General features: G+C 40.2%; 1 protein-coding gene across 1 annotated transcript in view; it reads left to right on the top strand.

Annotated features, from left to right (window-relative positions):
- IGF2BP3 (insulin like growth factor 2 mRNA binding protein 3) overlaps positions 1-15,198 on the top strand; it is a 112,969-nt gene that overhangs the window by 55,619 nt on the left and 42,152 nt on the right. The window contains exons 5-6 of the mRNA XM_030969005.1: positions 14,250-14,301; positions 14,395-14,458. Of these exons, the coding sequence (XP_030824865.1) occupies positions 14,250-14,301; positions 14,395-14,458 (116 nt within the window). The remainder of the gene's footprint in view (positions 1-14,249; positions 14,302-14,394; positions 14,459-15,198) is intronic.

The following is a 15,198-nucleotide window of genomic DNA, read 5'->3' as shown; positions in this document are numbered from 1 at the left end:
TCTCTATTAGCTAGTTATTGGGAAGAAAATGACTTACAGAGGTAACTCTTCTACTTAAAAAACCCAAAATGGATAGGGGTGAGATGGAAGACAAGGGGAGTAAGTGATTTTTGGTTCCCCCTGGAAAGCCCACTGCTTGGTTGTCTTATGTTAGGTCCCTTCACATACAATGTGAATTCAATCCCTGTTCTTATAAATGTACTGAGGGGAAATTTTGTCCTCTAGTTTTAGTCAAGAGTCATGGAAGGAAAAAACCCATGAAAAAAACCCTATTAGTTAGTCTTGAGATGACTTCAAGGGAAAGATTAGGAGTGGATCAGTTGGTCCATCAGTCTGGAAGGCCTGGTCATTTTCTCATCTAGAAGTAGGTTTCACATTTTTGTGAATGTCCATTCTTGTGAGGATTCTTCTGAAAGGGTCAAGGAAATAAAATACCAGGCAAACTGAAAGTGAAATCTGTTTTGTCTGTCTCTGAGCATGCAGAAATGAACATTAAATGAACCAAAATTTAACCTTAGAAGATACCAGTTGACTGAAATTGGATACCTAAGACCGAGTATTGAAATGGCTGCCAGAAAAAGGAGGGTCCAAGGTGATTTCTCAGAGCTAAGTCTGTCTGTGATAAAGCCTGGTGTGTGCTTTAGGATCTGTTCTGTGATGGCCACTGCTGATAGAGGTTAAGGAGTGCCCTGCACTGTCCTGGAGGGAGACAATGCAAGGAAAAAAGCTTGCATGGCTCCTTGTCACCATCTATTCATATTTCCAGAGCGTTAACCCTGAGGTGATTCCATTATCATATTGGAAGGCATGAGAGCCTTCATTAACCACAAAGAGGGCACACCCTGTGCATGTTGTAGTGTGCAGAGGCAAAGTGTGTCTGCCTTAATTATGCTTTTTGTTCCTGAACACCCCAGAACTGGGCTGGAGGGTGACAAGGGGAAAGTCTGGTTTGGGTTTTCCCTCTCTTCTTCAAGGAAAAACTAATATGGTCATCAACGTGTAAGGAACTATCTGCCTTTTTCTTGTGAAAGGTCACTATTGCAGATAAGGTTGCATGTAGAAATTTTCCTGCATGCTAGTTGGGAATACCACCAGATAAGTTGGAGCCTGCAGCAAAGATGAGCATGTTGGAGTGTCTGTTTACAAATCAAATATCTGCCTGGCATGGCCTGCCCTGGCAGCAGAGCCATGGTGTGCACTAAAATTAAAGAGGAGGTTGGAAAGGGAGACATTCCTTGTGTTCTGGGCTGGTCTCATTGGTTCAGCAGCATGTACCACTACTGTGCTGCTGACATGGCAGCCAGCATAACTACAGTAGCACATTGTGCACTGGTGGGTAAGAGCTCAACAATAAGGGACTGGAAAAGACCACTTTCCATAGAGAGGTTTTTAGAAGGCTGAATATTACCAAAATAATTTCACAAAGCTATATAATCTGAAAAGCAACTGAAGTGACTGCTCTTGATCTGCTGCCAGACCTCATGGGGTATTGCTTTCCACAGGCTGCTGCAGCACATTCGGCCATGTTACCCCATCCCATAATCTTTTTCTGCCATAACTGAGCTTACTATTTGTGCTGATTTGAAAGTTAACCATGTTCTCAAGTAAGCAGAGGGAAAAGTGATTTTACTGTTGCTATGTGGCAGAATGGCCAAATGCTTGCATGTATTTTTGGGGTGGTACAGAGTGTTTAGACTTTAAATTCTAGCCAAGGGTGTTCAGGTTTCTAAGCTTGCCTCTGTGCCTGGCAGCAGCTCCTCTAGTGTTGTCAGCCCTGCTGCCAGGGATGTTGTGATGTCCTGGAGGGGACAGTATGGCAGCCTGTTAGCCTGAAACTCTCACATTCGTTTAAAGTCGAAGACATTAAATGTTGGTAAAAGGTCCCCAATGCGTGGGGTATTTTGTCTTTTTAAAGTAAAGAAGCCCTGTGATGTCCTCAGCTTTTCCTGTGTTGAAGTTTGGAGCAGTAAGTCAGCAGAAAGGCACTGTTTGTAGTGCTTCCAGGATCTGTGCTGGTGCAGAAGCCTGTTCTCCACACTCAGTGTCCATGTTTTTTTTAGAGTTTGACACATTCTCGTTGCTTATTGGGAAGTTTGCTTCTAGTTTCACAAGGGAAGAGGAGGGTTTGGGCTTTTGCATTTATTTTCTTGGCATTTAAATATTTCTCATCTTCTCTGGGATGCTGTGCTCTGTGTTTTGTGGTCTTTGCTCATAAGAACCTTTCTTTATAGCAGAATATGTGCAACCAAGCCGACCTTTATTCTGTTGACTCATGTCTGAAGACCATCTTGGAGTCCCTGTGTGCTGAGCACAGCTCTGCTGTGTTTATTAGAGGGTCTTGTCTGTCATGCTTCTGATTCTCCATCCTGCTCCCCTGCTTTCAAGTATCTGGGTGATGAAAATTGTGTTGTCTTGTGTTTTCTGGCTTCATGGCTTCTGGTATAAGGCTGTTTAGGCATGCTGAGCTATTTCTATCTCCCTGAAACCAAGCATCAGGGGATGTGTTATGTGTAAGGATATGTGGTTGTAAGGGAGTGTGTATTAGGTGATTTCTAAGGCTTCTGCTACTGTGTTTCTCCATCCTTCTCGTTTTTGTTCATCCTATGTTCCCTTGCACTGGTGAGCTGCTCTTGTGTGGCCTCTGACCTGGGATCCTGATCTTCCTATTTGCTCCCTTCTCTGCCCTGCTTATGATGCAGCTTGTACCTAAATGCTGTTGTTGAGATTTTCTTGGATGGCTTTCATTATGCTCCTTATTTTGCAAGCACCTCTAGAACTTAATGCTTCCACAACAGCTGGAGACTTCATCAATGTCCCTTCCTACAAGGCACAGATCAAGTGCCCTCAGAAATCCCTCCCCACCACTCCTGCCTCACTGTTCACCTCCATCCCCAGGAGACCTGGCAATGGCTGGCCACTGGTCCTGGTGTCCATCCAGCCTCCCTGCTAGGCTACACTTCCTTCAGCTGCCTGTTCTGCATTTTGCTGTCCAGGCAGCCCTTGGCTACACCTGTAGGCTCTCTGGGCTACCCTGGTTTGGTGCTGCTTGTCATGGACAGCTGCTGAGCTCATGCATGCCTCTAATGCTTCAAAATAAAGCTTTGCCCTGTTCTAACAGTCTGCTACTACTGCTCTTTGCATCTTCTTGCCATCCTTAGCTGTGAATAGAATGTTCATTCTTATCCAGATGCCATGAGCAAGGACTTCAAGATCTGTGGCTCCCTAAATATTCAACAGGCGAATAACCACGATTTCTTAGTTCCTCTTACACCGCCTCCTCTTTCTTCCCATGTCAAGAGCAAAGCACTGAAGTACTCTTTCCCTCAGTGCCTAAAAATCTAATTCCCCTTCTGTTGAGCTGAGTATTTAGCTATGAATCAGTGAAAAATCAGAATGAAGTGTGCATTCATACAGGCGTATACTGGGATTTACACTCCTACTTCCCTTATTTTAAACAGTGCTGGCTTTTTAAATGTCAAAAAATTTAAATTTAAAGTTTTTTTAAGGAGAAGGAGTTGTTTTGACAAGGGAACATAGTTTGTTGTACAGTAAATGTGAAAGTGGTAAATGGCATTTAACTTCTCCATGCTCTGCAGTATTCTTCACCTTTACTCTTAAATTTTACTGCTACAGATTGTTTTTATTAATGTTCAGGGAAACATTGCTGTAGAGAGTTATAGTACTTTCAGCAGAGGATGGCTTGTGCAGCTACTTATGGAGCAGCAATGAAACACAACTTGAGCCACTTATTCAGATATTTGCAGTGCCTGTTCAGAGCATAAGAAGGAGGTTGCATCAAAACTGAGTCCAGGCTTCTGGAAACCAGCAGGTTTGTGTTGGTGGGTTTTTCTTAAGACCAAGTGTATCAGTCTAGTCTGGTGTAACCAAACTGCTCAGATCCTTGCACAAGGATGACTTTTGCAAAGGACAGCTCTGCTGAATAAAAGAACAGCAAACACCCCAAAACCTTGTATCATCCACATTATTTAATATTCCCCTTTTCCTCTATGAATCCCAGTGCTTGTAAGGATTGAGGGTAGTTTTTTTTCAGATCTGTACAACTACAGAGTAATAATTACTGCAGAGTGAGTGCAACAGTGTAAACTTGCCTCCTTTGTGATTGCATTTCTTTTGTTTCCCCTTTAAAATTAGGGAAATCATTCTAATTTTATTAATAATGTGGTTGAACAATAAGCCTCAACATTTGAGAGCTTGCTGGGGACTGAATACATTCTGCAAATGGAAAGCTCACTGCTTTGTAGAAGGCCTTAAATGCAAGTAGATGGAAGTGAAGATCACTCTTACACCCTAGGTATAATTAACTCATTTAATTGTGGCCCTTTTCCTTGAATCATTCCAGTGATCTAACTCTTCATTTGACTGCTTCTTCACAACTGACTCTTAAAAGTAATTCGTAGTTCATAAGCTGTCAGCTAATACTCAGCATTCACATTCTGAATTGTTTTGTTTTGCTACATATAGGTCAAATGCTATTAACAAAGTGCATCTCTTGAAATCTTAATTTCTAGTTTAGATAATTGCATTCAAAAATTTGTGGCTATTTGTAAACATCCTCTTAAACCTTACCTGTCAGATTAGTGCATGAGTTGGCCTTAATACTGGGACCCTTTAAGGTAGACTGGAAAATCTCACAGATCTTGGTGAATTTGTGATTAACAAATTTCATTATAATATTTCTTTAACTTTAAGGGGGATTTTAGTAACTTAGTTTTAAGTGTTTAAAATATGTACACCCTAATTTTGATGACTGAGTGATTAGGTAGCCACTACATTGTGCGTTTTACTCGAGAAATTTTCTGCACTCAAAAAACCTATGCTTCCGCTTTGTTCCAAGGTTCATGTTTTTGGAGGCTGAAGGCTTAGACAGCATGTAATTGTTGTTGTTTGCAAAGCTTTCATCTCTTTGTTAGCGCTGTGGAAACCTTTACTGTGGATTTTATTTCAGTTCAATTTTGCAGCTCAAGTAACTCAAGCACTTGAAGGTGGTGTACTTGTTCCACCAGGATCACTCCACGTTATAAAGTGTATATAATTTTTGCTTCTGTTTGATCCCAGACTTCAGTTCTTGAGTCTTGCCTGCAACTCTTCTCCACTTACTTTTTTCAGTGCCCAGCCCTCACAGTAGGGACTAGGTCAGGTTGCCCTCTTTCCTCCCCTTTCCCTGGAAACAGCCACATAAACGAGGAGAGGTGGGTTTAAAAAAAAAGGGAAAAAAATCTTCTCTAGCTGTGGGGATTGACCTGTGTAATGTCAGGTATAGGTGTTACAACTGCTTGGGTAACTGGGCTGCCCTGTGAGTTACAAGACAGCTACACATGGTCTGCACTCAGGGGCAGGAATTTTGTCATGCCAGCCTGTCTAGGGAGGTGAAGTACATGGTGCGCACTGACGGCTTCAGGGAAAGTTTTGCATGAGGATATCCAGCACCCATGTGCCTGTAAGCCTCTGTAAATGCAAATAACAGCTCCCTCCCTTCAGCAGCCTCTTGTCTGTCAGAGCCTCGTTGCTTAGAGGCCAAACCTACACCTCTGGTCCACAGCAGTGCTGTCCTCAGTAGATCTGCTGGGAAGCCGAAGGCATGGCATGCATCCTATGGACGACCATCTCAAAAAGGGAGAAGGAAAATCTTATAGCTCCAGAAAAATGCTTCAATCTTTTTATAGTTTTTCCTGGTTATAAAGAGATTCGAGATATTCATGAAGTGGTTGTTAAGGACTTATATTTTTCCTGAAAGCTTGTCATTTTGCATCTTGTGCACAATAGAGGGGATGTCTCAGACGTGATCTCCATCTGAGTTATAATATGCTACCTTTTTATCTGCATTAATCTGTGAACTAAATCCGTTTTACAGGATTTTCCTCTGTGATTCCCTCTATCGTTTTTGGATAGTTGCAAGCAGATCTTAGCAAAAATTCTTAATGTTAAAATATAGGACAACCTTCCCAGGAAAGATTTCCCTGGTATCAAGCTCTGGCTTGGCTCTGTTTCCACAGAGCACAGTCATATCTGTACCAGAGGGAACACTTTTCATACATGTGGCCTCTTCTTGAAATTATGCCTGTGCCCTTGTGGAGAGATTTCTTGGAATTTGTAATTGTTGGTAGGTTCCAAAAGATGATTTGAAAATTGATTTTTTTTTTTAGTCTGACAGATATTTGTTAAAATTGCAGGATTCCAGCTTTACAGAAGGCATTTTTTGAATGCACAAACTATTATTGTGCTGAAACTAAAAATATCAGGCTAGCACCAGCCTTGTAGAGCAGTAATGAAGTGGCATCAAGACTTTTAAATAGATACAGAAAATAGCTTTTAAAAGTGCTATTTTTGCACACACAGACAAAAGAGAATAAAGTGTATAGGAGAAATAAAATTTTCCTTGATAAAGCTCGCAATTAAAAAGAACACATTTTCTGTAATGACATGGAGGTAGCAAAATTGAGAGGACTGAAAGGTTGAGGGGGACAGGAAAAAACATAAATGTTTCTGTTCTAGTTTTCATGGCCTAGAGCAGGACATGGCAGCTTGCACTGCCAGGCTGAGCCACAGCCCTCCTGATGGAGACCAGTGCTTGGTGCCTTCACAGGAAAGTGTCAAAAACTGCCAATAAGGCACTGACTGCATCGTGGTATAGCCCCGTGAGTAAAGCAGAAAAATCATCCTTTATCCCAGTGTCTTTTCCAAACATTCTTTTAAGATTTGCTGGTTGCCTTGCTTTTGTGTAGTCTATCATTTAATCAGAGTTGGGTAATGAGTGTTCAGTGGGTAGTAATGCTCTTAAAACATTTTTTTTCTTTCCCTTTGGCAAACTACAAATGACATCGTAGAAGTAGCAAAGAGTGTTTCTACTTAAGCTGGCCTCCCCAGTTGGAGAGGAGGCAGATGAACACAAGCTAGTGCTGCTGCTGCATCCTACTACGTTTCACAACACCCATCTGCCAGCCCGGCATGTGATCCCTCCCTCACGCCGAGCCGCAGAAATGTCCTGGTAGCCTGTCTGCCCAAGGAGGAGGGGGCCCCAACAGTGCCCACAAGGAGCTACTGGGAATGGGGATTAGCTCCATAAAACAGCAGCTCCTGCCTTTAAGGACCAGTCAGTGTGACAGTGCTTTTTAATTTTCTGGAAATAAGGATGGGTCCTAAATCAGGAGCATTGACATTAGTGTTAACTTGGTTCATAAACTACAGCGTTATCTGAAACTGCTCTTGAAGTTACACTTTTAGCGTGAAGAGAGGGGAGATTAAGTATTGTAGCAGATATTGTGAGGTGCTTAATTGTATTCAGATAATGTTGCATAAATAATTATTCTCTATGTTTTTCAAACTTGTTTTCATTTAATTTAGATGAAGGGTGAATACAAGCTGCCAATTTGGCCATCTCTACATGATTCGTTATTTCATAATACCTGTATCATATTCCCTCTCACTCCTTTCCAAAATGAATTATCCTGCTCCTTTTAATCTCTTTGTGAAGGAGGCCACCCATGCATCTAATAAGTGAGGTTTTTTGCTTTTCTCTTAAACATTTCTCAAGTACTTTTTTTAGCCTTGCAGACCATTTAATGCCATTTGTCAGCCTTGATACTATGATTTTTCTTTCTCCATCTCATGCATCTTTAGCATAATGTACACTAATCTTTCTTCCTTATCAGACATTAAAGAGACTATTTCCAGCTTAGGGTGTAATGTGGGAACATGAAAGCACATGAGAATTTTTTGTGTGCTGTGTTCAGCACCTGGGCTAATTTTGTAGCCCAAAAATTTCTTTTGAAATTTCTTCTATTTTCAGAGCTTTATTAGAATATTCTCTCAGTGACTTTTTCTATTGTATGAGTGGTTTTTTTTAGAAAAAAGAAGAGGGAGTTTTGATACTGATCTTATCTGTAAAGATTTATCATGTTGCTTATGCTTGTTGGATTCCTGCTTATACTTGGATTCCTTTTTTTTTTAGAAACAAACCTTCTATTGATAAATCATAGTAATTATACTTTAGGCAATTTCTGACTTAGCGGATTCAAGGCACGTACTTTTAAATGTTATTTCATATTAGTGTGGTTTTAAAGCATTTAGCCCTATCTTTCCTTTACCTTTTTTTAATATAAACAGCGTTGTGTGTGTATATACAATTTAAATGGTCCGGCAGTATTATCTGGAAATGCTTAAACACATGTGGTATGTGGAGTGAGTTATAATAGATGTACTCACAGTTGCACATGATGCTCTACCTGAGACCTATTTTCAGTTGCTTTCTATGTTTTGCTTAATTCAAAACACTGAAATTGAAATAGTGCACAACATCCCTTACCTCCTTATTTCTTTTAATTGAGCATTTCAGAAGTCCTACAGTGACAGCAAGGTAAATGGAGACCTGGTGTTTGCTCTTAGCACTGTAGGGAGGGATGTTGGCTGGGGCCAGAGGGTGGCTCTGCTGTCACCAACTAGTCCAGCTTGTGCAGTGGAGATGAGCAGTCCATAAAAGCTGTGACCCAGTTATTCACCACACACTTTCTTAATTTGGTAGCAAGTCGAGGGCTTTGAGGAAGACAAACCCTTTTGGTTAAGGGGAATTGTTGCCATGGCAAACTGAATCCTGCACGTTCTGGTCTCTGGTGCTGGGCTACCCTCCCTAAGCAGAAGTTGCTATTAGTTGCTAACAGTGCCTCCAGCTTGTCTTGTGATGAGCCTGAGGTCCTTCCTGCAGAAGTGCCGTGTTCCCCTTACTACCAGAAGTGGCTTTGAAGCTGCCCTTTGAACACACAGACGTGCTGAGCACTATGGAAAATCAAGTCCTTGGTGTCCAAATTGGTCACTCAATTAGTAGTTCCTTTGACAATTTTTTCTTTGTTCTCTGTGGTTCGGCATTACATTCTTAAAACCCTGGTAATGCCACCTAAACAGAATTGTATTATAGGGTAAACTTATTATTAGTTTTGAACATTTGGATATAACTGTAAGTTCCCAGGAGAAGAATTCACTCCAGGGTTTGTATGGGATGTAGTAAATAAGCCAGAGTTATTGTTTTCAGGCGCTGCCTTTCTGGTGTGTGCAAACAATGACTTCAGCAGCTTCCAGGCTTATTTTTCTGATTCTTCCAGACTATGGTCATGGTTTCATGAGACAGTAAACTGGGTTTTGGAGGGCCTACAAGATGAAAAACACCATCACCACACGCTGCAGTGCATTGAGCCATTGCAGACTAGCTTTGCCTATTCTAATGCCTTCACAAGGTTTTGGAAAAATAACTGTCCTGGCAGACTGAATTGGGTATTCCATGTCCATGCTGCTTTGCCTTTACAAGAAACCAGCATGCCCTGACCTTTCTGGTGAAAATGGACAAAGTTAGTATGTTTGGGGTGTGGAGGGGTGGCAGTGATGCAGAGAGGCTGCCCAGGCTGGGAGATGCACTGGGTCACCTGGAGCAGAGTTCACCGGTCCACCACAGTCTGCGTTCAGGTAATGCAGTATTATCCAAGTTATACCTTTCAAAAATAACCCTCAGGAATTTATTAGGGTCTTCTTCAGTTTCATTTTCCTTGTAAAGCCATGCTAGCTGGGATCCTTGTTGGGAATATTGGTTTTTTCTACCAACCAAAAATAATGCCAAACTGAAGGTGTTTTGAGGATCCTTTTTGCCATGGTCAGTTATTGGCAGCTGATGTGGCTGTGAGAGGAGCAGCACCTCTGCAAAGGTAATATCACACCTCCAATTCACAAAATGCCAGGTCTGCTCCTGCTGCACTGCAAATTCTAGTACACCAGGGCCTGGTGGGGGCCACATCAGACTTGTTAGGCTCAATTAATATAATTAATGGAAAATGGCATTATGGTGATCATTTTGTTGTTGTTTTGTGGTGGTTTTTTGTTTGTTGGGTTTTTTGTGTGGTTTTTTGTGGTTTTTTTGTTTGTTTGTTTGTTTGTGGACTTAGGTATATCAAGAATGTATTCAGCTGGCATTGGTGGTTCAGCCAGGCTCAGTATCTGTGATATCAGCACTGCTCCTTACCCACCCACATCCTCCTTTCCTTACCTGGCTCTTTTGTTTTCCTTCACACCTCACCTCCATTAAATCAAAATTGTTTATTTGTTAAATCACATTATACATTCAAAGTCTTTGCAGTCAAACATTTCTGTGTGGTTTTTCAACTGAATTGCCCTAATACTTCTGTCTCTTTTAGCCTCTGCTATTTATGATTTCAGTTGTGTTGTCTAATTTTAATTCCTTGTCAACATGACACAGGAGTCATGGAAACAAGGGGGTGGTGGTGGTGTTCTAATGGATTTGGTCTACACAAGAGGAGAAAATAACTTCAGGTTCTCCAGCACCACTGTGACGTTCCTGTCGCTAAGTGCTTGTCTGAGAGAGAAACAGTATGGATAACTGTGCTTACAGACCAGATGTCTTGAGACTAATTTCCTTACAGTGTACAGCAGAAGTCCTACAGCACTATGAGATGATGTGTATAAAATAGTCTGTTCTGAAAGTGCAGAAAACTGCTCTGATTTGTTCAAAAGTGCTACCTCTAAACCTGTGAAATCTGTACGAGAACTGCGGTATTTTAACGTGTGCATCGAGCTCTCGGTTTCACTGAAGAGTAATGTTTCCTTCCTTTTTTTTCCATGTAAAGCAGCCTTGATTTGTGGGGCTTGGTGTAGGGTAATGCTGTTTATAATGAAGTCAGAATTGGCTTTTAGAGCCTGATGAATGAAAGTCCACAGTATAAGACTGCAGTTTTTGTGAGAGAGACATCTGTGCTATAACAAGAGCAGGAGACCCAATTTAGACAACTGCTAGAAGGAGAGCTCAAGAAAAGGAAAGACCTTTTTTTTTCTAGCTTAGATTAAATATTTGTACAAATAAACTTTTCAGCTGCTCATCAGAATTGCTGCTGCACCACCAACTTGGCTTTGAATTTTGTTCTGATTGCCCAACAAGGCTGTACTAGAAGAGTGTTACGGAAGAGCAGCTCAAACAAAACATGTTTGTTTTGCAGCAGAACTATGGGCTTTGGGCTAGAGAGAGAAATTTGGGGAGAGGGAAAAGATAGTGAGAGACATACGAAGAAATGAAAGATGTGAATAGAAACTGACTGTTGCAGTAAATACATGTAAAGCAAGAAACACGGGCAGGAATTGAGTTCTGTGTTTTGAAAGTGAGCTGCAAGAGAGGATCTGGCTTTGAATATGACTGCAATGACTTTTCCCAACTGGATCAGCTGGTTCAGTTAAAAGTGTTCTCACCCATGAAGCTTGCTCCTCACACACACACATACCCCAGCTGCTGCTGAAACTTTTGTACTAGTGCATTTTTAGTTAAAAGGCTACCTCTGCAGTGTTGATCACACTTAAAGTCCTGCTGCATGAGGCTGATGGTGATGAAAATTCAAGTTTTTCCTGAAACAGTGCTGTAGAGAGCAAGCGTCTTTGACCAAAGAGGATTGTTTCTCATTTTGGTTAAAGCAAGCTCCAATCCTTTGAGGAAACTTCTCATAAATCTATTGAGTAAAGCAACTCTTTTAAAAACATGGGAACCCAAATCACTTGGATTAAAGCCCAGATGGACACTGTCTCTGACTGAAATGGATCAGAAGAGGATTAAGGAGCAGCATAAGTGGAGAACTTCTGCTGGAGAGGGGTGTGATGCTGTACATGCCATTCTGGGCTGCTCCTCCGCATTAACAGCAAAGCAGCCTTGGAGTTCTTAGGCTCCTGGGAGCAGATGCAAGGGATAGTGTGGTGAGAAGTTTCTGATGGCTGATCACAAACATGCTGAAAGTACTTTTTAGAGAAAATGTGTCTTTTAAAAGTTGTGTGGATTCAGCTTTAAAGAATTTCTTTTCTTAGTGAAGATGGTGACTTTAATATGTGGGTCACAATAGAAAGGTATGCTTAGCCCAGAATATAAGTTTAATATAGAAATACGTTACAAAGTACTGATTTATTATTACGAAGCACACTGTTGTGGTACCTTTGCAATTCTAGCACTGCTCTGCCTGTATGAATAAGGCTGAAAATGAAATTGTTTTGAAATGTTGCAGCTTTGGGGGCCATGAGCTGGTGGTCTGCACAGTTCAAACATAACAGCTAAGCACACTTGCTCATGTTGTGGCACGGTCTGCGGCGTAGAGCAGCACAGGTGTTGGCATACTGTAGGGACAAAGGAATTGCTTTATCAGACTAATGAACTCTTTGCTATCTTATTTCAGCTAAACATCTTAGAAAGGATCTCTAAGCCAGGAAAGGCTTTGCTTTTCTTCTTTTAAATCCCTGACCCCACCTGGGATTCTGTTCACCCACTGGTTTCAGTGGATCCCTTAAGCAGTCTGTGGAAGAAGGTTTTCCTCTAATCTCATGCTGTGGCTCTCTTCGCTTGTGTGAGGTACAGCTGCAGACCTGCAAGACCTCACAACTCTCCCACTCATATGTGCCAGTGTTTTAATTGTCTTAAAAGGATCTTCCAGAGACTTTTAATTTATTTTAATCCCCTGGAGCATCTCTGCTTCAGTAATATTTAGCAAATTTCAGTGTAAACATTCACTTAGATTCCAATTGTCAGATACGAGAAGCAAGAGAAAAATTATTTTTTAGGGGATTGAAAAGGGAAACTCTCAGACTAGGCTAATCTCTACTTGTAGAATGAGAGGACAATTAGCAACTTGTCTATGGAAACAAAACTCTTGCCAAGAAAACTTACTAGAGTCTCTACAAGAAGGATGGGGAAATTCTGCAGTTAGAAGCAGTAATGCATTGCTGAAACTTAGTGAGCACTGAATTGCCTTTTAAATACCTGGTTTGAAATGTTACCTTTGAAACATCTCTGTGCAGTTTAAACTTTAGTAGGTGGTAAAGAGTGGAAATTGCACTGATATAATTTTCTGTGGGTTTGGCATATAAAATACAGTTATAGTAAAAGTATGTGGTAGATTGATAGATTATAATTTAGGAATTGTAATCTCATGAAGATGTAGTCTGAATTTTACATCTTTACATTTTTAGGGACTGTGGGTTTGTGCACACTTGATTGCTGGTTATAGCAAAGGGAAGCGGCACAGATGCTTTTTTATGCCTACTGCTTTCCTTTATCTTCGCTTCCTTGTTTTCTTCCTTTCCCTAAGAGGTTTCCTCCCTTTCTTACTTACATTTCCCCTTAAGATGTGAGCTGAAGAAATGTCATTTTGGTTACAGAACGGAGTGCAAGCTTACTTTTTCACTTCTTGGTGTAAATCGTGAACTTTTCCAGTATCAATTAAATTGGAGACAAAATGTTAGGATGCAATACACCAAAATGCTGCTGCACTTATGTCTGTGCTAGTTACTGCCAGAGTCACCATTTTCTGCAATATTATTTCTCACCAGGAAGAAAATAAACTCTATACCATGTGAATTTTAGATGTGGTACAACTGTGGGTGTGTTAATGCTTTTACTGGAATACTCTGACACCCTGATTTTTCCCCAGAAGCTCGTGTATTTCCCTCTTCTTCATCCTCCATTTGACAAGAATAAAACTATGCAAAATACAACTACTTAATTTAGATTTCTTTTGCCCCTTGTCACATACATTTACCTGTTTCTTCCTAGCTTTCTACTGAAGGAAAAATTAATTGTGACTTTCAAATAATGGTGAAGATACTGTTGTGAGTGGTTCCTCTGGCATGGTGATCTTTGAGAAATCTGTCAAAATAGTTGTGAAACAGCTCTTCATGTCCTGGTTATTCTTGTTACCTTCTCCACACAGACAATTCCCCACTAAGGAGGAGAATAACACTTTTATGTACAACCAAAGTGTGTTGGGAGGAAAAACCCCAATAACTCCAAACGGGGACAAAGATAGATATATGTTCTTGTTATACATGGAGAAAGTTTTATTTCAGATTTGCTGTTCCCTAATTCTTTCAGCCTCTGCTTTAGCCCACTCTGAGAACAGGTGACTGGAAGGTTTATTTTCAAGGTTTGGAATATACAGAATATACACTGCAGTGTGCCTTCCTGAAGTTGTACTTTGTATTTTCACATTAATGAAATTTTAAATGCAGATTTTCTGACATGAGAGAGAAAAAAAGCAATGTATGCTTGTTCTTCCTGGAATAATAATGTCTTCTTTATTGGAATGGCTGTCTTAAATGATCTATAGTCTCCTACAATAATTTAAAAGATTCTGGTGGTTTTTAGAGGCTTTTTTGTTTTGTTAATCTGCTTTGAAATTTAAATCTGTAATTTCTTTTACCTCTTATAGGTGCTGGATAGTTTGTTAGCTCAGTATGGAACTGTGGAGAACTGTGAGCAAGGTACTGTTTCTACTCTCAATTTGCTTTAAAATTTGTAGTGGGAAGTGAGTGCACACTGAACTTACCCTCCTTTTGTTGCATTTTCCTTTCTAGTGAACACTGACACGGAGACTGCAGTTGTAAACGTAACATATGGCAATAAGGACCAGGCTAGACAGTAAGTATCTTTTTTTAGTTGTTTCTGTCACCTAACTTGCATTTTGGAGTTCATGTTGTTGTGACTTTACATGCGATTTTGCTTCTGATCATGTCACCATTTTAACAGCAAATTAAGACTTGACTTTTAAGAAAGTCTGGTGTAATTCGCCTTAATTAACAATTTTTAAAATCAGCTTTTCTTTCATTTTGATAAAAAGTAAATTAATAATTTCAAAAAATTTAAAAATTTAAGAAACTTGTTTTATTTGGGATAGCAGAAAGTTAATTTTCCAGTTGGAGAGGATAGAAATTACTGTTTAATGATTTTTTTAGCCATGTTTTAGTAATGCCCTCTTGCAGTGTTCATTGTTTTGTGTCTGTTTCTTAACAAACAATCATAGCACAAATAACATGGGGAAGAAAATGTAACTGCTAACCAGAATACAGGACTTTTTTATTAGAAAATTTAATGCTGCTTCCAACACACAAAGGGCATAATATGCATACCTAAAATAATTTATTTGGTATTTTTGAAATTTAGACCACCTACTTTATGCTTGCCTATATCTTCAGTAATTGAGAACTTTTAATCTAGATATTAAATGTTTTTAAATGTTTTACCTAATCATTGTTTGTGCATACTTTTCCTTTTAAAATCTGTATTACATACCATGCTAAAAGTTTAATTTTTCTTCTCTACCACAAAAAAAGGACTTGTGTGGTTCTTAAGTTTTAACCTGGTGACACATATTTACTTCC

The sequence above is a fragment of the Camarhynchus parvulus genome, chromosome 2, assembly GCF_901933205.1.
Source record: "Camarhynchus parvulus chromosome 2, STF_HiC, whole genome shotgun sequence".
In the NCBI taxonomy this organism is placed as follows: domain Eukaryota; kingdom Metazoa; phylum Chordata; class Aves; order Passeriformes; family Thraupidae; genus Camarhynchus; species Camarhynchus parvulus.
The sequence above is the reverse complement of the archived record's forward strand: the minus strand, read 5'-3'. Positions and strand labels throughout refer to the sequence as shown.